We start from the raw sequence: 17,691 nt of genomic DNA on the forward strand, positions 1-17,691 counted from the left end.
CAGCTGAACGCGTAGCGCTAATTTGAAGTTTGTTTTTCGCGCTACTTCGTACGGCACTACGTTGCCTGGCGGATGGACATGTGACCAACATACCACTCTTGAACCCCGATCCTTCCGCCAGGCAACGTAGTGCCGTACAACAACAGCGGAACAAACAAAACAAATCCGCTCATGGACAATCCATAGAAAAGCCGCACCTGACTAAAAGCCGCACGGTTCAAAGCTTGTGCAAAAAGTAGCGGCTTATAGCCCGACAATTACGGTAAATCTTCTGACCGAATCTGCTGGGACTGTGTGAGGTCCTGAGGCTAAGAGTAAGGATTTATCCACAGGAGAGCTGCGTTCTTACAAACCATCCCACTGTGTAAACCTGACATCTGTGGAACAGCTGAGCTGTATGATGTGTACAAGGACACAAAACATTATTTACCATCAGATCCCGAGCCCTCCATGTGTTAATCAAGAAACTGCTGCTGTGCTACATCCATAAATAATGAATAAATTAGGAGCTAAAAGGACAGTTTATTTGTACCATCTTCATGTGAACACATTCAAGAACATCACAGATGAAGAAACATTAAAAACTTCTACACTACATAAAGCAAGAAAAATAGTTTTTCTTTCAGGTGGTTTCAGAAAAAACAGAAACATCAAACACCTCCAAGACTCTCTTTGAAAGAACTAAAAACCTTTATTCTCATGGTCCAATCATGAGTGAACTCCCCGATGAAGCCTTGTGTGCTAAAACATGTCAGAGTTTGAAAGGTTAAACATGAGTTTCCAAAACGTTTTGCTGGAGAACAATGAACTATTTGACTGAGTTTCAGTTATTTACAGACGAGCAAAACCAGGACAGAGAAAAAAGGACAAAACTGACTCAGTAAAATGACAGAAAATAAGATCCCATGTAAATCTGTATTATGTAGAAGTTCAGCCCAGCAACCAGTTCAGTTCAACACAAGTTTAAATGATTCTATCTGAACTCTGTGGAGCCTGATCTCAAGCTTTTTGAGTCTGACACTGAAACCAGAGGATCTTTCTGTCTCTTCAGATTCACTGTGATCCAGTGATGGGAGTGATTCCAGCCCTGAGTGATCACGCTGATGTTTGCACAGAGCAGACAATGAGGTGAATGTTTGGGCACATTGGTAACAGTGAAACAGTTTATTAGTAACGTGGGATCGTTTGTGTTCGGAGTATGAACTGAGATTCCTGAAGCTCTTGTCACACTGGTCACAGCTGTAGTTTCCTTCCATGTGTGCACATTCATGCCTGTTACGACTACATGAATGTGAGAAGCTTTTGTCACAGTGTCTGCACTTGTATGGTTTCTCTCCTGTGTGGACTCGTTTGTGTGTTTTAAGCTGACCTGCAGAGGTGAAGGATGACCCACACTGATCACAGAGGTGCTTTTTAACCCCACTGTGAATCAGTTCATGTTGTTTTAACTCAGTTGATGTGGGGAAGCTACTCCCACATTCTTTGCAGTATTTCAGTTCTTCTCCAGTGTGTTTACGTTGATGTCTTTTTAGGTTCTGTTGCCAACTGAAAGTTTTTCCACAGAGGTCACAACGAAAGTCTTTCCCACCACCACAGTGATGACAGGGTTGAGAACTGGATCCATCTGTGTCACTCTGCTTCTAAACAAAGACACAAAGACAGTGTAAGTCAGTCCTTCAACACTTTTATCCTGAACGTCGCCTGAAATAAAGAGCATCTCTGCAGACGTCCAATTACATTTTACTGTTTCAGTTAACACAGTTTACTGGGCTGCAATAACTACAATACTACCACCATAATACTACAGTAATACTAAAATCATAACTGACATGAAAATCTGAATAATCACTCAGAGCTGCTTTTCCATGCAGTAGAATTGCTAACATGCTAACACAGTTTAATGAGCAGAGTTGTTCCAAACAGTCAGGCTAAAATGACAAGATAACAATATAAATACATACCTCACAGTAACTGCACTTGTTGAGTCTCTTTCTGGTGTGGATCTGTTGGTGTAGTCTCAGGTCATGTGGAGCTTTAAAAGTCTTCTCACACAGGTCACATTTATAAGGTCTCTCCTCAGTGTGGGTAAACATGTGGCGTTGTAACTGTGTGTCTGTAGCAAAGTATTTGCCACACTGTTCACAGCAGTACACATCATGTCTGGTGTGAATGCGTAGGTGTACATTTCGGTACCCTCTGTGGCTGAAAGTTTTTCCACAGATGTCACAGCTGTATGCCTTAATTCCAGAGTGGGTAACTAGATGACTCTGTAAGCTGCTACTGCGAGTAAAAGCTCTGCCACACTGATCACAGCTGTACGCTTTAACTCCACTGTGGATGAGTTGGTGGTTTTTTAGAACATCCTTCAAGGAAAAAGACTTTCCACACAAGTCACAGCTGAACGGTTTCTCTCCAGTGTGGATGACCTGATGACGTTTTAGTGAAGCCCTCACAGTAAAATCCTTCCCACACTCGTCACAGGTGTGTTTTTTGTCTCTCTTTCTTCTGTGAGGTTTGTCGGCCTCCTGAGAGCGCTGACTTCTCGCTCCATGTTGGTCCTGCAGTGACAGAGATACAAACAGAGGCAGTGAGTGAAATGCAGTCGTGGAACAAACTCAACCTTCAAACTCCCTCCATTAACACTAGTTTTAAACCTGAAGGTGGAGTGTGGCACCAAACACCTTAAAGGTCTCTTATCCCCACCTGCTGGTAGTTCTAACACATTACATCCAACCTGCTGTTAAAAATAATTCATGATTGTTTAAACACTAAAATCATGCCCATCCCTCCTGATTGTACACACACACACACACACACACACACACACACACACACACACACACAATTATTCAGTGATAATAAATCCTATGTTTGTTTATTCAAGAAGAACCCCATTAGCTTCCACAACAGATGTTGCTCGTCTTCCATCAAATACAATCACATAAAATATTATACAATAAAGTGGATTCAAGATATCCACATAATTTGGCTCTTACATCCACAGTGAGGTTTCACAATTAAAATATAAGCAATCAATAATAACTACAACAACAATAACAACAACAATATCAATAACACGGAGGCACATTACAGAAATTTCCAAAACAAATCTCTTACAATATTACAACAACTAAAAGTTCTGTAAATCGGCTTTAAATGTTCATTGAAGTTTTGAATAGTAGCTAATTCTCTAATTTTATAAGGCAATTTATTCCACCTGAAAGTTGCTCTAAATATAACAGTTTTACAAAAAGTTACTTTTAACTCGAGCATTTACTAAATTGCAGTTTGTTGAAAATCGTGTAATATCATTATGTATTTCATCTGGATACTGCAGCTGAGCAAAAATAAATGTGGCGTGTTTAACAGAATTGCTTTCTTTATAACTACAAGCCATAGAATATTTTAGCCTGTACAGGAAGCCAAGAAAGCTGATAATGCATTATCGATATTAGTATTAGAGATGGCACGATGCCACTTTTTAATGCCCAATACTGATTCCGATATCATATGGATATCTGCCGATACCGATATGAATCCGATATAGCGTTTTTTGTAATCAATAAAACTGTTTTTTAAATAAATATCTTGCTGCATTTTGTATAAGTTCATACTCAAGTTTTAAAAACAAGACACTAAAGCTATTCCGTTATACCAAATGAGCCCTTTCCTCTACTCCCTCTTCACCCACGACTGCAGACCTGCCGATGGTTCTAACACCATCATTAAGTTTGCAGATGACACCACGGTGATTGGCCTCATCAGTGACAACGATGAGGCCGTCTACAGGGAGGAGGTGGATGGTCTGGCTGAGTGGTGCGACACAAGCAACCTGCTGCTTAACACCGAGAAGACCAAGGAGCTCATCGTGGACTACAGGAGGAATGCTGACCCACATCCACCCATCTACATTAAGGGGACGGCTGTGGAGCGTGTGAGCAGCTTCAAGTTCCTGGGAGTCCACATCTCCTAGGATCTCATCTGGACGACCAACTGCTCCAAGCTGGTCAAGAAGGCTCACCAGTGCCTCTTCTTCTTGAGGACTCTGAGGAAGAACCACCTGTCCTCAGACATCCTGGTGAACTTTTATCGCTGCACCATCGAGAGCATCCTGACCAACTGTATAACAGTCTGGTACGGGAACTGCTCTGCCTCGGACCGGAAGGCGTTGCAGAGGGTTGTGAAAACTGCCCAGCGCATCGCCGGAGCACCACTTCCTGCCATAAAGGACATCTATAGGAAGCGGTGTCTGAAAAGGGCTGGGAAAATCATCAAAGACCCCAGTCACCCATCACATGGACTCTTCACCCTCCTGCCCTCTGGGAGGCGCTACAGGAGCCTCCGGACTAAGACCACCAGGAACCGGAACAGCTTCTTCCCCACAGCTGTCAGACTCCTGAACTCTGCCTCCTGACATCTGACCCACGTTAAACTCACGGACTGAAAACACACACACACACACACACACACACACACACACACACACACACACACAATGGACAACTGTACCCTCAAACACACAATAATAACATTGACTGAACCACCACTCACAACCACTTGCACTTTATACAGCCTCTGTAGAAATTATCCACATATCTCACTTATCTTAACTGCACCACTGTATAAATAATCATTCTGTAAAATACGATAATTTTTAATTCTACAACTGTTTATAACTTGCATATTTCTCATTTCTGTATAGCTGTATATCTCATATTTCTGTATAGTTTTTCATATTTATATTCTGTTCATAGCTTGTACTCACTACAGCCTGTACATACTTATAGCATATTCATAACATACTTCATACTGTGTACATTATAACATTCCATAATAGACCCATTTCTGTAATATACTTACATATCTATATTATTGCTAATATATATTGTAATATATCTATATCATGGCTAAAGCACTTCTGGATGGAAGCAAACTGCATTTCGTTGCCCTGTACCTGTGACATGTGCAATGACAATAAAGTTTAATTCTATTCTATTCAAATATTTTATAGTTCAGCAACACACATCAATCTAATAAACTTAAACCTGCACCATCCTTCCTATTCTAGTATTATAAAGAGTACTTAGGTTGTTTAATATTTCTGCTAACTAATAGAGTTGCCAACTCCCAGCAAAAATCTCCCACAACCACCCCCGCCCTCCACCTCATGATGCTTAATCAATGTAATCAACTTTAATTTAATGCACGTGTACATCAAATGCACAGAAATAATCAATTATGTTTCTACAATAATTAAATAGATTCACCATCTTTCTTCAACAGAATTGCAGACTGCACAGATGGTACCTTCCCAAAGAAAAAAGGACTTTAGCTTACCAGGGTGTAAATTAGACTTAATAGTTACCATATACAGTAATGGATTTCTATACATTTAATCAGATGACCACTTTGGTTGTAAGATTCAGATAATTATTTATTAAAAGTTAGTCCTTTAAATGAAATAACAAAGAAAAGTATTTTTTGTGCCTCCCTTTAGTTGTTAATGCCATACCTGCCCCCTGGCAAAGCTTTGCTAGAGCCGCCCCTGCACAGTTACCAGCTGTCAGCTACTTAGAAAACATGAGAGAAGAAGAGGCAGCTGCAGCTTAAGGACACAGACTAACTCCAGAGTCTTTTTTCCCCCCCATTCTAGCTGAAGTACGGGACAAATTGCTTCCTTTTCGCCTCAGTATGGAAGAGATTAAGATTAAAAATGCTGCGGCTTGGAAGCATGTAGTGAGGCTCCAAATGCTCCACCAGTTCGCCGACAGGTCTCGCAGACAACAGCCGCTCTATCGAGTGACACATACTTCTCTGATAAGCAAAGCTGGGTTATACCAAGTAGGGCACTTTGTGAGGCGAGGATCGGTCCATTTTTAATTAGTATAGTATGAACATTAATCTGGACGCCTTATTCTGGACTAACTGAAGTCTGTTAAGATCTGTCTTATTAGCTGCTGACCAAATGATTGAACAATACTCCAGATGAGACATTACTAGTGCATTAATGACATCTTTCATAATTGAAGAAGTGATACAGAAAGAGCATTTCATAGCCATAGCTATGCCTTGTCCCGTTTTCTTAAAAACAATCGATGTGCTGAGACCATGAAAGGTGGTGATTTATGGTAACGCCGAGTAGTTTCATCTGGGTGACGTGTTCTAACACTGGCTATGGAAAGACTCAGTTGTGGGCTGTTGACTAATCTGCTTCTAATTAACATAGATTTGGATTTAGACACATTTAAAATCATGTTTTTACTTATCCAGTCAAACACATTCAGCAAATTTTGTTGTGACACGCTGATCAGTTCAGAGTTGTCACTGGCTGAATAAAACATGGTGGAATCATTGGCATACCCAAGATTAAGCCAAGACATATTGCAGATCGTTAGTGAAAACTGAATAGAGAAGTGAGGCAACCTTTCATCATGCACAGAGCAGCTGATGAAAATCAATAACATTTTAGTTTATCAATCAAAAGATCTAAATTTATCAAATCAAATGCAGCACTGAAGTCCAAGAATACCACTTTCCCATCATCTAGATGTTTATACCATAAATTATCTGTCATATGAATTAGAGCTGAGCTGGTAAAATGACCAGCTTGGTTCTGTTAAAGTGAATTGTTAAATGTTGTCATTTCCATGCTACCATCTCTACATTGTTTTAACTCTGTGGTGAAAGGAATTTCTTTGTCCCCCTCCCCAGCCTCTCGAGGTTCTGGGGGGGGGGGGTGCTAATGAGATTGCCTCACCTGCAAGTAAATCGATCGATCGCTGTTGTCTTGTTTTTCTTTCACGGGAATAAGTCCTGGAGACAGCGGGGTCTGAGTTTAAGTTTGTCTGTAACCTGAGGGTTTTTTTACATTAAGAAAAAGGCACCAAACTAGAGATGGACCGATCCGATATTACGTATCGGTCCGATACTGACCTAAATTACTGGATCGGATATCGGAGAGAAATAAAAAATGTAATCCGATCCATTAAATATCAAAAAAGCACCTCACAAAACTTGTGACACGTAACTCTGCTCATAACCGTAGGGCGTCGGAGCAGTGTGTTCACGTGATAGAGTGGCTGTGTGTATTTGTAGCCTCAAACCAGCATTTCATCTCCGATGAAGTTATCCCAGAGAGAAGTAAAGCAAGTGTGTAAGTCCGCCTCTGAATGTTTGTAAAGCATTCCCACGTTAAGCTTAACAACAGAGCGACTGCCTCTTCTTGCTGCTACTTCAATCGTGAAACTGCTTAATGATCAGCTGATCGGCTTTGCTGTCGTGAGTCCGTCTCTCTTGTTTGTTTTTGGCCCACTTTGCACCAGAAAGAGGAAACCAGCGGCTGAACAACAGCAGCACATTTAACCTTGATAAGCTGTTGTTGAATTCATTTAATATTACTTTCTACACCAGGATCTTTTTCTACGTAGCTGACGGCTGGTAACAGTGCAGGGGCGGATCTGGCAAAGTTTAGCCAGGGGGGGCGATAGGGCATGAACAGGGAAAAGGGGGCACAAAGACATACTTTTCTTTCTTATTCTATTTTAAAATGTCTAGCTTTTAATTATCTGAATCTTACACCCAAAGTTTAAATCTGATGTAAAATATATAGAAGTCCATTACTGTATATAGTAACTGTTAAGTCTAATATACCCTAGTAAGCTATACTACTTTTTCCTTTGGGAAGATACCATCTGTGCAGTCTGCAATTCTGTTGAAGAAAGATGTTGAATCTATTTAATTATTCTTGAAAAATAATTTATTTCTGTGCATTTTTTTTCCACACTGCATCAAATTAAAGTTGATTACGTTGATTAAGCATCATGAGGTGGGGTGTGGTTCCCTATTTTTTTTTTGCTGGGAGTTTGCAACCCTATTAGTTAGGTTGCTTAATATTTCTGCTACCGTATTTTCATGACCATAAGGCGCACTTAAAAGTCTTAGATTTTCTTCAAAAAGTACGGCGCGCCCTATAGCGCAGTGCGCCCTGTGTGTTGTAATGAGGACGTAGTAGAGAACACCATGAGAACGCTAAAGGGTGAAGTGTGGCCGAGTTGGAGGAAAGACTCGAGCGGTGGATCATCGAGCAAAGAACGAGCGGGAGAAGCGTTTCGACGGTCACCATTCGGCTAAAAGCAGTTTCACTAGCTGAAGAGATGAACATTGAACATTTCCAAGGAGGTCCGTCTTGGTGCTTTCGTTTTATGAAACGGTGCCATTTTTCCATCAGGACCAGGACTACGGTAGCGCAGCAACTTCCAGCGGATTATAAGGAAAAGCTGGCCATCTTCCGCTCCTACTGCAGCAAACACATCGGCGACAAAAACATCCAGCCCAGCCACATTACAAACATGGACCAGGTCCCGCTCACTTTTGACATCCTGGTGATTCACACTGTGGAGAAGAAGGGGACCAACACGGTGGCGATACGCACAACGGGGCACGAAAAGTCTTCTTTCACTGTTGTGCTTAGCTGCCATGCTAATGGACAGAAACTGCCGCCTATGGTGATTTTTAAGCGAAAGACTTTGCCTAAAGGGAAGTTTCCAGCAGGAATCATCATTAAGGCAAATGAAAAGGGCTGGATGGATGAGGAAATGATGAAAGACTGGCTGAGGGAGGTGTATGTAAGGAGACCAGGTGGTTTTTTCCACGCATCACCATCGCTGTTGATCTGTGACTCTATGCGTGCCCATCTCACAGCCGATGTGAAAAAACTAGTGAAACAAATGAACTGTGAGCTTCCTGTCATTCCGGGAGGCCTGACAAAGGAACTCCAACCGCTGGACATCAGTGTGAACCGCCCGTTCAAACTAAGGCTGTGAGCGGCCTGGGAGCGATGGATGACCGATAGAGACCACAGTTTCACTAAGAGTGGAAGGCAGCGCCGGGCGAGTTACGCCACAATTTGCCAATGGATTGTAGATGCTTGGGCTAACATGTCTGCTGGCACTGTTGTTCGAGCTTTCGCAAAAGCCGGCATCATTTCCGAGGAGCCGCACGGCACGGAAAGTGACTCTGACAGTGAAGAAAGTGAACTTGGCATGTTTGATGGAGATTTAGCGCAGCTGTTCAATTCAGACACAGAGGATGAGGACTTCGATGGGTTCGATTGATGATAAAAATGTGAGTACCAAACTTTGTTTTGCTCCTGCTTTATTTTTAAATACGCACACTTGTATGCTTGTGTGTTGTTGATGATGACGATTACCAGTAATAGAAATGTGAGTAAGGTACCGAACTCAGGTTTGCTCCCGCTTTATTTTTAAATACGCATACGGTACTTGTATGCGCCCTATGATCCAGTGCGCCTTATGTGTGTGTTAAATACAGTAATGGCACACATAACTGAGACTGCGCCTTTTAGTACAGTGCGTCTTATGGTCGTGAAAATACGGTAAGTACTATTTAAAATACCAGAATAGGAAGGATGGAGTAGGTTTAAGTTAATAGATTGATCAGTTTTGCTGAACTATGAAATATTTTGGGTGCAGTGTATTTTTTACATACAGGTATAACAGAATAGCTTTAGTGTTGTTGTTTATTTAAACTTGAGTATGAACTTATACAAAATGCAGCAAGATATTAAAAAAACAGTTTTATTGATTAAAAAACACACTATATCGCATTCATATCGGTATCGGCAGATATCCAAATTTATAATAACGGTATCAGTATCGGACATAAAAAAGTGGTATCGTGCCATCTCTACACCAAACATCAAACCAATTTAAGCCTAAACAGTAACACATGAAAGTAGAGCAGGGCGATATGACCAAAAATATTAACAGTGCAAATGCAAATTCCTCGGAGCAAATGTCGGCCAATTTCCACTGGAAATACGTTTTGGTTAAACTGTCAGCAAGGAATTTGCATTTGCACTGTTAAATTTTTATATAACTTCAATACACATAAAAACCAGCTGTTTGTTTAAGTGAAAATACATTGATGGGATTTTTTGCACTAATAAAGTTGTGGAGTTGTAAAGTATTTTGTCTCGCGTCAATTAGAGCTGGGCGATAGAACGATAACGATATGTATCGCGATATAACTTTTACTCGATAGAGAAATTAAGCTATCGCGATAGACCTCGCCGCTCTTGTCCTCTAAAGACAAAAAAAAAAAAAAAAAGGTCAGCCAATCCAAATTAAGTAGCACAGAGCCGAACCAATCACAGCCGCAGCGTCACGTCACGTGACTTGTTACGTACAGCACAAGTGCCAAGCCGCACGTGTGTTTGTTTGGGAAGCAGCCAGCGGGTAATGGAGCCAGCGGATAATGGAGGAAATGAGTGTGCCGACTAGAAAAATCAACCGAGCGTGACCGAAGAGAAAACAGATGATGGTTCCAATGCCGGAGAGATTGTCGAACGGAAGAGCCATAGAAGTTCCGTAGTGTGAAGGTATTTCGGCTATTTCAAGTCTGACAAAAAACAGAGTAGCGTGCACTGTAAATTGTGCCGAAAGCAAGTCTGGAAATACAATAAACTGGTGCATGCGTCACACTGTGCGCCACGTTATTGTTTCGGTGAAATGAATTTCTACAATACTGTTACTGTTAATTCTACTCTCTGCAGTGTTTAAATGCTTACATACACACACAGTTACTGTCCCTCCACACATACGACTCGGTTCTGCTTCTATGCCGCAGCTTTGTTTACTTTTTCCCACCGAGGCTTCTAGACTTCTGATTGGCCAACATTTCTGCACGGTTAGGAATCTAGCGCCACCTGCTGCTTTGGCATGTTCATAGCAGCGTTTTCCTTCATTTCTCCCTTTATGTGTGGACGGGATTATTTTTTAAAACGAAAACGGAAAATCTCCGTTTTCACAAATACCCGTGGATGTAGCCTCAGTCTCTGACTGGAAGCGCTAATTCGTCATTCGGCTTTTGTCAGACTAAAGTAACTGTTAAAACTGTTTGAAAAGCTAAGCTATACAACAAGGAGAGATTGAGAATTTCCTTTTAGTTCTCAGTTTATTTGATATTGACAAAAGTTAGTCAGTTTTGTCTGTTCTTCTGTAAAACAAACTAAGATTTATTTTTAGAATTAATATTTTGTTTCTAAGTGGAATTGACAATTTAGTCTGTTTCGTTTGTTCTATTTTGAAACTTAAACGCTTTAGCGGCTGCCTTTTGTGTAGTTTGCAATATTTGCCTTTATTTATCTGAAAAAGTCTCATGTTCCTTAAGTACATCTACCCTGTTGAACTTCATCCATCCATTCGCGTCCGCTTAATGGATGAACTTATTATGGGAAATAAATATTTAAATAAGCTGCTGATTATTTCACATTTTACTTGTGAGCAACGGCACATTTAAATCTTACAAATATAGTTATTTGGCTTATATCGTGATAGATATCGTTATCGCCTGAAATGAAAAAAACATATCGTGATATGAAAAAATCTCATATCGCCCAGCTCTAGCGTCAATTATATCGTCAGTTATATCATTATCGCAAATTTTCAAATGTATATCATGATAAATATTTTTGGTCATATCGCCCTGCTCTGTCTGTCACCTTCTGTGTTGAGCTCATTGTTTCCTCTGTAGTGGCTGAGCTGAGTCCAAGTAGCTGAAAATGTTCCTCTGCTGCTCCGTCAGACTCTTCTCCTCCTGCTGATCAGCTGGGACACAAAACAGATCTTTGTTTGGCTCCACACTGCACTGAAGAGTCAAAGTGTCTCATATGTTCATCTGACAAGTTAAAAGAACACATTTTTGGCAACTTATTGGAAACAAACACAAAAGGTTTGCGCACCGATACAAAATTTAGCAGTATATATATTTATTTATTAGGGGTGCAGCAATACACAAAATTCACGGTTCAGTTCGGTTCGATACTTTGGTGTCACGGTTCGATATTTTTTCGATACCAAAAAAAAATGTTCATGCCTTTTTAATTTGTCATTTATTAAATTTTCACGGCACATTCTACACCACATCTCTGCGCGTTCATCATTTGTTTGAAGCCAGCTCACCTCCTGCAACTACTTTTCCGAGAATACGCGCTTCTTTTGTGGTTCGGACTTCTGACATTTCTTTGGAGGTGGAGGAACATCACAGTAATTGCTTAAAGGAGCTTCTTCAACATCTGTAAGAGTTCTAAACAAATGTCTAACGATTAATAAGACGATGCCAGAGGAATTGGTGCGCAAATTATCATCACTCACCAATCAGTACTGTCGCTCTCTATACACAGTTCACGCGATTGCAAAGTGAAAGCAAAAAAACAAGCGCAAATTCAAACGCGATTTCAATATGTCACATATTGACAGTGGCTCACCGATGCCAATGACATAATTACCCAGCTACATTTCCGAAAGAATGCAAAAGCATTGACATATATTTTTCCTTCCTACAATAGCCGGACGGGCAGGGAAGAGATAGATTTTGGTAGCCCGACTGGAAAAATCGCTAGCCCCGGGACGTCGGGCTAGCGATTTTGCGAGCCCTGTATCTGATTGAGGAATCACTCATCTTTGGAAAAGAGAGTTTATTACAGAGAAATGGCTCTTTCCAAAATAAAAGCTATACTATACGCTTCTTCTGGGCTATATTCTCAGCAGCATATTAAACATACCAGGTCCCCATAAGGAGGATCATGTGCTAACGGCTGTCTAAATGACTCGGGTAAAGTTAGTAGCGTGCTTGTTGTTTTTGTCTGCTTCCACTTGTCTTTGCACTAGGATGATGTTGGCGTAAATGTGCAGTCATATTCGTTGTGTTCCCACTAGTGCTGTCAGGGTTAATCTTGTTGAAATGACGTTAACGCCACAACACGGCAAATCTCCCTTAACGAGCTACTGCGGATCGCCCCATGCGTGGGGCTGGACGGTGTTCCAGATCTACTGGCGTTTAGATCAACTGGCGTTAGTCGAACAGATGTGTGGCAGTCTTGCGCTTCAGGAGCTGCTACCGACAAACAAGCAAAAAAACGCCAAATGTGTCACCTGTGACACTTGTGAGGTTATCTCAAACACACTCCGTCAGTCGTGATGCTGTTGAACAACAAAATGTTTAAAAATGTGGCGAGTTTACCTGGTGATATCCTCATTCGCGACGCGATTGCGAAAACAGCAAACAATTAACACCACGCCGACGTTGTTCACAGGAGAGCAAGAGTAAACGATCGGGAGACTCTTGTCGTCGTTATCGTTCCCCTCGCACGGTTTATTTCTCCGAATTCAGCGTTTTTGCTTCACAACTACAGCGAGCAGTTTACTTTGTGCACTATGATGGACTCGAGTCAACCAGCGCCACCTCTGGCCAAGTGCCACAGCCGACAGCCAGATCAACCTGTGACACACATCTGCACCACGTTTGAATTCGTGTCATGCACAACACATTTGTACCTTTCAATTGTGTCTGTTTGTGCGTCATGCAAATAAACCTTTGAAAAGAATGAAATGACACTAATATTTCACTAGTGTTGTAACATCACATGTCGTTAGCGTAGTCTGTCTGTGTCTTTTCTCTGTGAACAAACATTTTAGAGTTGGCTGTTATATACAGTCTGTATAAGTGTGGTTAATCTAATAAACATTTGTAAGGAGATGGCAGTTACTGTGAATGTACAGCAGGTGATTAGTAATAAACAGTCAGACAATGACTCTGACAATCTCATTCAGTCTTGCAGATTGAATGCACCTCCTGTGGAAAGTGGTACCACACAGTGTGTGTGGACTTCCCCTGTGCAGAAGGCGACTACAAATGTTGTGGGTGCTAAATAAACAGAAAGAATTGATCCCTGTTGTCTTTGCTTACTGATTGTTTTTAGTGTTGACAATCCACATTGCTGGCATTGCATCTTTCAACATGTTTGTGGGTAGATCTGGATGTACCAGGGGTAAGTGCAGCCACTCAGCCTCTACTTAATGTGATCCTAGAAACAGGTGCAGATGTGTCACAAGTTAATCTAGTAGTAGGCTGTGGTACTTGGCCACAGGTGGCAGCAGTGGACTGACCTCCATTTGAAACTGCTCCAGCTGCTATGTGATAGTGGATCTGCTACAAATTGAAGATCATAAGCAAGTTTTGGAAATCAACCCTTGTATTATGTTGAAGAACAAACAATTGACATTGATTTTGTTGTGGGTCATTCTGACCCATACTGTGTAAATCCACTCAGGATTATCCAAAAACTGCAATAAAACAATAGCAACTTTATTTTCCATCAGATAAACATGTAGAACACAGACATACAACAGTTAGACTTTCCATAAGTATTTTAGGAACAATTTGGTTTTTCGTTCTTACAAACACATTTCTTTTGAACTTGCCCAACGTTCTCAGTTTTTCAATGCTCAACATTTTCTATTTTGTCTACATGATGGACAGAATGTAACTGTGTGCTTTCTGCAGATGTACTTCTTGCATTTCTTACAAAAAGTGCTTGTTTTCAAACAGGAACCTTCCTAACTAAGATTTAAAACAAAAGATTTCTACGTCTCCTCCAGTCTCACAAACAGATGACAAACCAAGCGACACACCTGAGTCACTGACTTTCTTAAATCCACTCACTCTCACTGGCTGTTTATTACTAATCACTGTAACTGCTGTGAATTCACAGTAACTGCCATCTCCTTACAAATCTTCATTAGATTAACCACACTTATACAGACTGTATATAACTACCAACTCTCCAGCCATGTTGATGGATTGCCTATATTGGCTGGAAATACAGGGAGTGCAGAATTATTATTCAAGTTGTATTTTTGAGGAATAATTTTATTATTGAACAACAACCATGTTCTCAATGAACCCAAAAAACTCATTAATATCAAAGCTGAATGTTTTTGGAAGTAGTTTTTAGTTTGTTTTTAGTTTTAGCTATTTTAGGGGGATATCTGTGTGTGCAGGTGACTATTACTGTGCATAATTATTAGGCAACTTAACAAAAAACAAATATATACCCATTTCAATTATTTATTTTTACCAGTGACACCAATATAACATCTCCACATTCACAAATATACATTTCTGACATTCAAAAACAAAACAAAAACAAATCAGCGACCAATATAGCCACCTTTCTTTGCAAGGACACTCAAAAGCCTGCCATCCATGGATTCTGTCAGTGTTTTGATCTGTTCACCATCAACATTGCGTGCAGCAGCAACCACAGCCTCCCAGACACTGTTCAGAGAGGTGTACTGTTTTCCCTCCTTGTAAATCTCACATTTGATGATGGACCACAGGTTCTCAATGGGGTTCAGATCAGGTGAACAAGGTGGCCATGTCATTAGTTTTTCTTCTTTTATACCCTTTCTTGCCAGCCACGCTGTGGAGTACTTGGACGCGTGTGATGGAGCATTGTCCTGCATGAAAATCATGTTTTTCTTGAAGGATGCAGACTTCTTCCTGTACCACTGCTTGAAGAAGGTGTCTTCCAGAAACTGGCAGTAGGACTGGGAGTTGAGCTTGACTCCATCCTCAAGCCGAAAAGGCCCCACAAGCTCATCTTTGATGATACCAGCCCAAACCAGTACTCCACCTCCACCTTGCTGGCGTCTGAGTCGGCCTGGAGCTCTCTGCCCTTTACCAATCCAGCCACGGGCCCATCCATCTGGCCCATCAAGACTCACTCTCATTTCATCAGTCCATAAAACCTTAGAAAAACCAGTCTTGAGATATTTCTTGGCCCAGTCTTGACGTTTCAGCTTGTGTGTCTTGTTCAGTGGTGGTCGTCTTTCAGCCTTTCTTACCTTGGCCATGTCTCTGAGTATTGCACACCTTGTGCTTTTGGGCACTCCAGTGATGTTGCAGCTCTGAAATATGGCCAAACTGGTGGCAAGTGGCATCTTGGCAGCTGCACGCTTGACTTTTCTCAGTTCATGGGCAGTTATTTTGCGCCTTGGTTTTTCCACACGCTTCTTGCGACCCTGTTGACTATTTTGAATGAAACGCTTGATTGTTCGATGATCACGCTTCAGAAGCTTTGCAATTTTGAGACTGCAGCATCCCTCTGCAAGATATCTCACTATTTTTGACTTTTCTGAGCCTGTCAAGTCCTTCTTTTGACCCATTTTGCCAAAGGAAAGGACGTTGCCTAATAATTATGCACACCTGATATAGGGTGTTGATGTCATTAGACCACACCCCTTCTCATTACAGCGATGCACATCACCTAATATGCTTAATTGGTAGTAGGCTTTCGAGCCTATACAGCTTGGAGTAAGACAACATGCATGAAGAGGATGATGTGGACAAAATACTCATTTGCCTAATAATTCTGCACTCCCTGTATTCATTTCCAGGGAAAAGACACAGACAGACGATGCTTACAGGATGTGATGTGACAACTAGTGATGGGACGTTCTGTATCGAGGCTTCGGAGCGTGTGTCGAGTAATGGAGGGGGCGTTTCCGCGAAGCGCGTATCGAGGCTTGCTTCATTTATGGGAGGAGCTGAAAATGATGACGTCCGAAGCCTCGCTGCCCGGCTGTACCACGTGACTGGTTCACGAAGTGGTTCGAACTTTGCCGCGAGATATGACAGCGATATAAACCCCTCAGACTTCATTCAAAAATGTGGGTGTTTGATGGAGAGTTGCGGTTAGTGAGAGTTTGGAGACAGTTTGGAGACAGTTTGGAGGTTTATGAGAGTGAGGAGAGAAAGTCAGAAGAGAATGGAGCCAGCTAAGAAGAGGAGGATGTCCTCCCCTGTGTGGGAACATTTTGATCTTATTCCTCCCAACAAGGTATGTAAATTTCTACAGAAGATGTATTTTCATGATACTGATGGTGCAATACAATTTATGTTGAGCTGTCTTGACTTTTGTACAAGGTGAAGTGTTTTCTATGTGCCAGGGAGCTGGGATATAACAACAACACCTCATCCATGCTTAGGCACTACAGAGCTTTGCATGAGAATAAGGGGGACACCGATTGTGGAGCAAGACCAGGTGAGCCATCAAATGCCATGATAATATAGCATGCAGTAATGTTACTAAATGATATAACAATATTATACAACTGTTATAAGTTACGTGTGTGATATTTATATTTGTGCTTTATCTTTATTGTCTTTCCTCAGGAGAACAATCTCAAATAGATGAAGACCTGGTCAGCATGGTGATTGAGGACTCCCAGCCATTTAGCATTGTGGAGGACAAAGGATTCAAAAGATTTGTTAAATCATTAAATCCTAGCTATGTTCTCCCCACTAAAAAGGTCATAAAAGCAGTGAAAATTTAGTTTTTACAGAATAAAATGTGAACAGGCAGGACTGAGGCTCAAAGCCTCAGTGTGTAGCTGTCCATACCTCAACGTTACAAAAGCACAACCACTGTCCACACCCCAACCACACCTCACCTCACAGTAAATGATCATTTCCATTTCAAGCATTTCCAAATAATCATTTCCCATACTGCCACTATAAATATACACAGTATACTGCCATCACTACAATATACATGTTTTACACACTCCTTTTGTTGTTGACATTTACAGGCTGTGTGCAAAATGCCACACTCTTCAAATTCATGCCAGCTATTATTTTTACGTCCAGTAGGTGTCCTGCTAGAGCAAATGAAGCTTCATGAAGCTTCGCGTTGGGGTGAACCAATTGGATGAAAAGCTTCAGTGCTTCATGGGGCTTCATCTGCCCATCACTAGTGACAACACTAATGAAATATTGATGTGTCATATTTGTCCAAGGCGTATTTCACTGTTATGGAAAAAGAGAATA

At 41.2% G+C, this 17,691-nt stretch overlaps 2 protein-coding genes across 9 annotated transcripts in view; one reads left to right on the forward strand and one right to left on the reverse strand.

The window, feature by feature from the left end:
- Window positions 1-17,691, forward strand: part of LOC309714070 (uncharacterized protein) — a 277,839-nt gene that overhangs the window by 155,372 nt on the left and 104,776 nt on the right. The gene's annotated exons all lie outside the window — the stretch shown is intronic.
- Window positions 1-17,691, reverse strand: part of LOC309714058 (uncharacterized protein) — a 93,862-nt gene that overhangs the window by 72,930 nt on the left and 3,241 nt on the right. For 2 of the 8 annotated variants that reach the window (XM_082546142.1, XM_082546140.1), the window contains exons 2-3: window positions 11,522-11,627; window positions 1,962-2,558 (exon numbers count right to left, since the gene is read on the reverse strand). In XM_082546142.1, coding sequence (XP_082402268.1) covers window positions 1,962-2,558; window positions 11,522-11,539 — 615 coding nt within the window. In that variant the 5' untranslated portion in view covers window positions 11,540-11,627. Of the gene's footprint in view, window positions 1-671; window positions 1,641-1,961; window positions 2,559-11,521; window positions 11,628-11,981; window positions 12,106-12,173; window positions 12,724-13,041; window positions 13,227-17,691 lie in introns of those variants that run through there. The other 6 variants (XM_082546144.1, XM_082546143.1, XM_082546145.1 and 3 more) reach the window with 6 other exon arrangements.

This window comes from Aulonocara stuartgranti (assembly GCF_965226115.1).
Source record: "Aulonocara stuartgranti genome assembly, chromosome: 9".
Classification (NCBI taxonomy): Eukaryota; Metazoa; Chordata; class Actinopteri; order Cichliformes; family Cichlidae; genus Aulonocara; species Aulonocara stuartgranti.